The sequence below is a fragment of the Anguilla anguilla genome, chromosome 9 (genome assembly GCF_013347855.1).
Source record: "Anguilla anguilla isolate fAngAng1 chromosome 9, fAngAng1.pri, whole genome shotgun sequence".
Taxonomy (NCBI): domain Eukaryota; kingdom Metazoa; phylum Chordata; class Actinopteri; order Anguilliformes; family Anguillidae; genus Anguilla; species Anguilla anguilla.
In genome coordinates this window covers 51,346,396-51,354,943 of record NC_049209.1, presented here as the reverse complement: position 1 = coordinate 51,354,943, position 8,548 = coordinate 51,346,396, and the positions used below count along the sequence as shown (strand labels likewise).

The 8,548-nt window shown below is 45.3% G+C and overlaps 1 protein-coding gene across 1 annotated transcript in view; it reads left to right on the top strand.

The window, feature by feature from the left end:
* The first annotated feature begins 140 nt into the window (after positions 1–140).
* Positions 141–8,548, top strand: part of fryb (furry homolog b (Drosophila)) — an 84,632-nt gene continuing 76,224 nt past the window's right edge. Inside the window, exon 1 of the mRNA XM_035433973.1 lies at positions 141–303. Coding sequence (XP_035289864.1) covers positions 249–303 — 55 coding nt within the window. The 5' untranslated portion in view covers positions 141–248. The remainder of the gene's footprint in view (positions 304–8,548) is intronic.

Sequence of the window (8,548 nt, the reverse complement as noted above, 5' to 3'; positions counted from 1 at the left end):
CGGTCCAAGGAAACAAAGGAGCTCCGAGGTTAATTGACGTCGTCGTTAGCCAATGGACGCGGCCCTTTTCCTCATTCTCGGGACAGACGGTATTTTATTGGTTGCTAAGGGTGGAGCTTTGTCCTTCCCTGGCTCCTGCCTCTGACAGTCCATCAGTAAGAAAAAAAACACGATTGTGAAAATTATTTGCCAAGTGAACAGCGGATTTTATGAAGTGCTTTGTCGGATCCAACTGAAACGGATACTGGATGAAATTTCTGTCGAGGAGATGCCAGAATAAACCGCAGGCCACTCGTTCAAAGGGTAAAAATCTATTTTAAATTCATTTGCGTGCTGAATGGTGGAGCCTCCGTTAGATACTGTGGGCTGCCCATGTCTCATCAACTATGTCGTGAGATATGTGTGCAGGCAAAACATGGCTAGCTATTTATTAAATATGTATAGTCTAGATAGAGATCGCTTTGCATGTTTTGTCGATATTTGTTTAAAATTAATATTGATTCGTTGGATAATTGGCCAAGACGCATCTGTAGCCAAACAAGTTGTTAATGACAACGTTACTGAAAAAACATCATCACGGTTTTTCAGAAAACCGTTTCTATACAGTCAGATTAAAATATGTGCCGAAAGAATTGTTGGACTTTACGTCTAAAATGCAGTAGCTTAGCTTGATTAAAATGTTGGTCTGGATTTTGGTTTTAAGTTAATCATAAATATGGAATGAACCACCTACGTGTGTTAATTTAACGATAAGAATATATTAGGAATCATGTTCCTAATATTGTAGTTCTTGATGTTGCTGGGTATCTTAATTTGGTCCCTGAACACAACAGAATACACTAGACTAGTGTCTTGAAGCACATTTCAGGAGCAAGGTGGTTAGCCAACTGAATTTATTACTGAATTTACAGATAGTCTGTTATGTAACGGATCTACGACACGTATCCATTCTGATTACAATAACTTGTGTCTGAATTATGATCACGGACTTGGTGATATTTCTAATAATGTGTGCGCTTGACATTCACAACAATATATTCACAATTTCGCATGCAGCAACCCTCGTCTTTAACATTAGCCTGCTTTTTTTTGTCTGTGAACTTGAAAATTCTGTGGTTTATACTGGTTTTTAAAACTGAAGTTAAAATCGTGCATGGAAGCGCTACTGCAGGCCTAATGAACTCATTCCATATTAACCATTCAGGATGTTCAACTATGTAGGTAGCCCGCTGCGACCCATTTGCTGTTATCCATTTGCGTGTCTACCATTTTTTTCCTTTTTCTTTCCGGTACATCAGTCATTCATGAGGCTGGGTGGGCATAAATATTTAATATCCGTAGCTGAAATGTGTGTTGTGAGTTGTGTTGGGCATTATCGAGCACCTGTTAACGCTATGACCGCTGATATCTGCGTTCTCCAACACAGGTGTGTTAATGAAAGAGCACACCTGTACTTCCATCAGGTGCGACGGTTTTTGTTTGTTTGTTTGTTTGTTTGTTTGTTTGAATATTCGCTTACGGATGTTGCTGTAATGCACGGTACTGTTTACATTTTTTTATTCGATGGCGTCATGCTGTTGTGAAGTTTCTCTATATTAATTGCATTGTCGATTCTAGTGTAAAAAAAACGGCTTGTGTTTTGAATCTTGTTTGTGCCAAGAAACAAGATACAAAAACAAATGATGTAGGCCTGCACATTTATTTATTTATTTATAGCACCTTTTATTTGACTTTTACACAAAGCGCTTTAGAGAAATAGAACAATTTTCAGGACAGACTGGGAATTTGATTGGTTGATTGCTCACTATCCTTATACACTCAAGACCACAGGTGAGTTCACCAAGTTCAGGGCCTTGGTCCTGGAGAGCTGCAGGGTCTGCTGGTTCTGCGTTGTTGCTCAGCACAGTTTAAGTGAAATGGTCAGTGCTTGGCTCCAGGTACAACTGTGTCTGATCTGTTTAATTGTGGGCGTGGTTATGGTTTCTGTACCAGTGTTGGAAAGCACCCTTAATTTAGGCTAGGTCGCTAATTGCCGTTTGGTGCCGCCCCTGAGAACGAGCCAGCTGGCATTCAGTCGTATTTTAGATGATTCTTCTCACGGGGAAAGGGGAAATGCCATCTGGATGGACCGGTGTGGCCTAATTGCAGGCCTTTAATGCATTGTTTTCAGTCTGAAGAGTTGTTCTTTTTTTTTTTTGGGAAGCTAATGATCCATTCTGTGCCGTGTCCTCTCTGTTTTGCCTGGATCTTCGCTTCCTGGATAGCAAATATTTAATACGCTGGGCTTTTAAAACAATACCTTGATTCCATGTCCATTTAGAAGAGAGGATAATAAAGAAGGTGTTTTTAAACACCTCTGACAGATGGGGCAAAAAGGGCATCGCATTAGACTACTACTTCGTACACATCAGCTGCAGGAGGTCCTCTGATATCTCCCATGAATCCTTGGGAACGTCGCTGGCTGCGTTCCCACACAACTGTGTCACCGTTTCCGTGGCGACCCTGGGCGTTCTGATATTTGTCGGTTGGCCGAGTGATTAGTCGCCTCGTTTGAAACACGTGCATTAACAGCTTCAGCGATTAGTGCTTTTGATTAGCGCAGGTTTGGCTTGTTGCCATTTTTTTTTTTAAAAGCCTTTGTTTTCCAACACAGGCTCGCGTTCGGTCAATATTTTGTCCTTAACTTTTAAAATAATTTGTTTTTTCACCAGCTTAGTTTGGTGTGTTGCAAAAATAATTGAAACTGTTTAAACAAGTCAGTGGCTTGCCTTTTAAAATGGCCGCCCAATCCAGACCCAGAGAAACCAGGTGAGATGAGTTAACCGTGTAATTAACTGCTTAATTGCTCAATTAGGTAAGAATAAAAGCTGGGGCACAGCCTGACTTGCAGGCCCCCCAGAGTCCCCTCCAACCCCCCCCTTTATTGTTCCCCCCCCCATTGGATTAACAGTCAGGCAGCGTGAGAGACGACAGGTGCAGATCTGAGGACCCCTGAGGCTGTTCAATAAAAGGCCTCGTTATTGGCCGCTCTCTAGGGACCACCCCCATCTCATCCCAGTCTCTCTGGGGATCGCAAAAGCCATTCCTGTAGAGTTTCAGCATCTGTCTGTTTCTCAGTTTTTGTCCCCCCAATTTGCGGCCAGTTTAGGCCTTGTGTGTGTGAAACAAGGTGTGTGATCTCTTTAACCCAGGGGTGTCCAGTCTTATCCGATCAGGGCTGGCGTGAGTGCAAGTTTCTATGTTAGCCCAGCACTAAGACCTGATTCTACTTATCAAGGTCTTGATTGAAGACCACGTTTAGTTAATTAGTTAAATCAGGAACGTAGGGCTGGACTAAAATAAAAACCTGCACCCACACCGGCCCTTTTCAGATAAGATTGGACACCCCTTCTTTAACCAATCATTTAAGTGCTGAAAGATGTGGAATAGCCGTCTCTTCAGGACTGGACTCTGACGTCCCTGATTTAGGCAAGATGGCTGATCCTGGATCAGCTATTGGAGTAGGAAGCCCCCAGACATACCTGGGTCATGGCAGGAGTGCCTGACTGGGGCTTGAGCTGTCATGATGTAGCCTAATTCCAGCTTCTGCGAACGATGATTTAAGACAACGTTTTTGATAAAGTCATCAGCTACATCTGCAGACTTGGTGAAGACGGTTTATTGGGGTGCGTCTGGCACGAGAGTGAATCACCGATGATGCATGCAGCTGTTTCGGAAATTGAACCGGAATGATTGGCTTGGAAGACGTATGAAGTCACGAGGTGGCTGCTCTTTGTTTCAGTTTTCCCCACGCAGGCATTGTACATTTTTAAAAGCCAACGTTTTACCACTGGGGTATGTTGAGGTTCATTTTTTAAACTGAGGTGGTCCACATAGCTAGGTGTTTTATATTTAGGCAATATAAATACTGTTTATTTTTCTTCCTGTTGTATCCTGAGGTGGTACAGTAGTTTATTTTGACATTTTTACCACAGCATTACAATAATTTTGGGCTAACATGTGGAGCCTCATTTGGTGACTCTAAATCTACAGTCATGAGTTCAGACCTGTTACAGCAAAAATCAAGGCCTGTTTATAATGCGTATTTATACCTAGAGAAAGATCTGTACTCCTCTCACCATTAAACGGCACTAGCTTCCTCTTTTGGAAATGCGCTGTAATATGTCTAATTAGAATAGCGCTTATTTGAACTTGTGTGTCTGTCTGTGTGTGTGTGTCTGTCTGTCTGTCTGTGTGTGTGTGTGTCTCTGTCTGTCTGTCTGTCAGTGTGTGTGTGTGTGTCTGTCTGTCTGTGTCTGTCTGTCTGTCTGTGAGTGTGTGTGTGTGTCTGTGTGTGTGTGCGTGTGTCTGTGTGTGTAATGGGGGATCCATGCTGGGGGAGCAGATGGTATCCGGAAAGAGGGGTTTGGAAAAATGGTGGTCCAGATGGCAGGATTGAAAGCTGAGGCGGGGCAGGCCGGGGAGGGGGGGACTTGGCTGCCACCCAGGGCCCAGCACAGGGGAATTGGATGTTTGGGGGGGTGGGGCAGGGGTGATATGGCAGGAGGGGCAGTAAGGTTTGTTTTCCACTTTCCATCACAGCTCAGATGCTAATCTAACCTGGCAATTTGGCAAAAGAAGGCGTAGTGTATTTTTGACGGGCGTGTAGAATATCACGCCCTCACTGTTACAGTTAAATGAGAAGTGTGGACCTCAGCCTTCATGCTTTTATAGTGTTGTTGGAATCGGAATGTTTGTGTGTGTGTGTTTGGATCAAGATGGATGAGGTGAAAAGGAATTGTCAGGGGGTAGGGGGTGGGGCAGTAGAATACTCCAATGTCCCCAGAATGCTGTTTTGCACTGCTGTAGGAGGGAGTCCCTCTTTCTCTTGTACAGTGGTACTGTAGGATTGGCCTCTCCAGTTACTGCTCATTACTGCTATTACATAATTTAACTGCTCAGCAGATGCTTTTATTCAGGGGTACAATGGCTGTGTCCCTCTTGGGATTTGAACCCGCAACCTCAATGAGTTACTAGCTAACCGCTTTACTACACTGCCACTGCTGGTGTGCCGCTCCCTGCTGCACTGGTGGTGCTGGAGGTCGGCAGATGCTCACGTGTGATGGATGTGTGGGAATGCCGGTTGCCCGGGTAACAGTCACTTGCAGAAACAGTGCTGGCATTGATGACCCTAAAAGAAACTACATGGTCCCAGATATTCTCCGCTCTGCATGTGTGGGCAGGCATGCTTTCCTGGCGATGACAGCCCTCCTACGTTTGCTCTGTTCGGAATATATATCTTCTCAGGATGTTGGTGGAAACGATGATGCTGCAATCTCTTTGCATCTCGCACGCATACCAATTATTCAACTGCCAACGCCTACAAGGGTACTCTCTCTCTATCTCAGGCCACGGAATGCTGTTCCTCCCCATGGCAACAGCACGCAGAATTCTCCCACGCAGTGTTGCCAGATTGGGTGGAATCCTGCCCAATTGGGCTATGGTTTTTAATGAGAAAAATGGATTTGGGGCAGGTTCATTGTTTTCAAATCTGGCAATCCTGCTCACGCAGTGTCCTGCCCTGCAGCCATGCCTGTCCTTGAAATTTCCCTGCTAATGGTTTCCTCTCGATCCTCCTCCTCCTCCTCCTCCTTTTTTTCTTAAACAGCCTTGCACTGCCTGTGACATACTGTAAATGCCTGCAGTATGTAGTTGACTTTTTTTGGGGGGTAATTAGCTCAGTGAGCAGCTGTTCCCTTCGCGTTTCTTTGTGTGGAAATCACAGTGAGACGCTGAGGGTGTGGAACTCTGCGCAGGTGCAGAGGCCTCTGTAGTTGCTCTCATCTTTAACCTGCATTAGAACCGAAGTAGTGATTCAGAACTAGCTGGTTTACTAGTGGCCAGTTGTCTCTTTGTGACTGCATTCTAATGTGGAAAGGAAACTCACGGTTTGTGTCATTTGCCGGCTGCTTCTCTTGTGCGTGTCTGTGTGTGTGTGTGTGTGTGTGTGTGAGCATATGCATGTGCACATGTGCTTGCCTTACACATGTTTGTGTGCGCGCGAGATAGAGAGGGAGAGAGAGAAGGCATGTGTGTTGCCTTATGTATAGTTGTGTGTGTGTGTGTGTACGCATGTGGTTCTGGTCACGGACAGTAGATGGCGCCACAGATCCTGTAAATGCAGTCAGTTTCGATTTGCTCTCCCTGCGCTTGGTCTGGAGATAAAGCCACATTTTATTTATGGCCGGGCTCACCTCAGAAATGCTGAAAAATCAACAGTGTGCTTTTAACTATGTAAAAAATGCAGCGTTTATTGAACAGTTTCCTGGACAAGTGAGAAAGATGAACTGTTTTTACTGAAGTGAGGCTTCAGGCTGGTTTGTTCAGCGTCGCTGTCCACCTCTTTCCCAGGTGACTGAACTCCAAATGTTTCCGGTAAATCCTCAGTAATGACTAGCGCCCGTAGCTGAGGGTTTGCAGGTTTGATTCTCAAGCGGAGCTCTGGCCTAACCTCGAACAAGACGCTTAACCTGAGTTGCTTCGGCATGAATTTGATTGTGAAAAAAAGTCAAACTGAGATGCCTTGGCTAGGAGGAGCAGAGCAGGATTTACACTTTTTTTGACTGACGGTGTCTTGTTAAAACGCAGCACCATATCATACCAGTGGCCTGGACTCAACCGAGGGTTGTCTGTAACTTTCCATCTGTAGTGTATACATGACTGACCTCATTTCCTTACAAACAAGGTTGGGCCTTGTGGCAGCAGTGCAAGACTCTGGGGTGGGGCAGATTTGGGGCGGGGGGGGGGATGGGGGTGGGACAGCTGCCAGTCTGACCTCACCACCCTCAGGTCAACAGGTGTGCAAGCAGGTGAGGAGGGGGAGGGGGAGGGGGAGGGGGGGCGGAGCTGGGTCGTGGAAATTTTTTGAGAGAGAGGAGAAAAATGAGCCTACCAGTGATAGAGGCGCATTGAAAAGATTTCAGGAGGAAGTTTGTTTAAAAAAAAAAAAAAAAAAAAAAGAGAAGAAAAATATCTCCTAGTAGCATAACGTTTGTGTATTTGCACAAACGTTATGCTACTTTTTCTCTTTATTTTACATAGTATCCATTAATACGGTTGGATTATTTACAGAAGCATTCAGGTTAAGTACCTTACTCTGGGGTACAGCCCTTGCAGTGTCCCACCTGGAATCAAGCCTGCAACCTTCACACTGAGAGCCCTGTTCCCCGATGGCTTTGTCATTGACTGAGGCTTCGCCGTCTTTCAGGTTTCATATTTGAATACATGAAATGAAATGTGTTTTTGATGTGGTGTGTGGCTTCCTGAATGAAGATCTGATTGGATCATGAGAAGCAGAGTTATGGCTTGTGGGTAAGCGCAGGTGGCTTGTGGGTAAGCGCAGGTGTTGTTTGGCCAGAACGCGTCCTGCATTTGACCTATTTTTCGGGGTGTTTTGTTCTCAGTCATTTTGTGAGGACAGTGACAGTCAGAGGTATTGTACACAGTCTGTGTGTGTATGTGTGTGTGTGTGTGTGCGAGGCTGGGTGGGTGTGTGTGTGCATGTGTTTTATGTATGTGTGGATCTGTGCATATTGTGTGTGTTTGTGTGTATGTGTGTGTGTGTGTGTGTGTGTGTGGGTGCTCAGGCACAAAATCACTCATTGACCAGAACACACCGTCCTACCGATCAGATTTTCATTCAAACGCACACAAAAAGCTTTGCAGTGGGTTTCAGCTCCATGTTTGATTTCAGTGCTCTTTTGTCCTTTCGAGAGAGACACTGGGCTGGATTCAGTCATTGTCTCTCCTTAACATTGACCGGCAGTAAAAAGCGTCTGTATGGCTGACCTTGCTTTTACCTTCCCCAGTGCGGCTCGGTGAGTTTAGCTATGACCAAAAAAAAAAACTCGCCAAACTGGGTTTGAAAATGTCGCGCTGGCTTTTTATTATGTCAGAGTGAACGACACCTGCTGACTGAGAGGGACAGGTGCATTATGGGTCAGTTCTGAGGGACAGGTGCATTATGGGTTAGTTCGGAGGGACAGGTGCATTATGGGTCAATTTTGAGTGGTAGGTGCATTATGAGTCGGTTCTGAGGGACAGGTGCATTATGGGTCAGTTCTGAGGGACAGGTGCATTATGGGTTAGTTCGGAGGTGCATGTCCTGAAGGACGGGTGCATTATAGATCTGTAAAAAGTGTATGAAGTCAGAGCCTTTTATGTCCTGGGTGGACCCTGGAGCTGTGTCTCTGGCCCTGCCAATCCCCTCAGTCCCATTGGACGAGTCACTGAAAAGGGGTGTGGCCGACATCAAATGCAGGACTATGACAGTTAGCTCAGGGTTTATTCCAATCTCTTATTTTATTCATCCTTGCTTCCTTTCCTTGCCTCCTGACGTGTTGACAACGCCGCGTGATTTTACGTATCTATTCCCGTATTTTTTGACCCCTTTGGCCTTCCGTACTAGGAAAGTAGGCTAGGAAAGGAAGCAAGGATGGATAAAATAAGCGATTGGAATGAGCCCACGCTGTCAGAATACAGAAGTCAGCAGCCATGTTTCAAAGGGAAC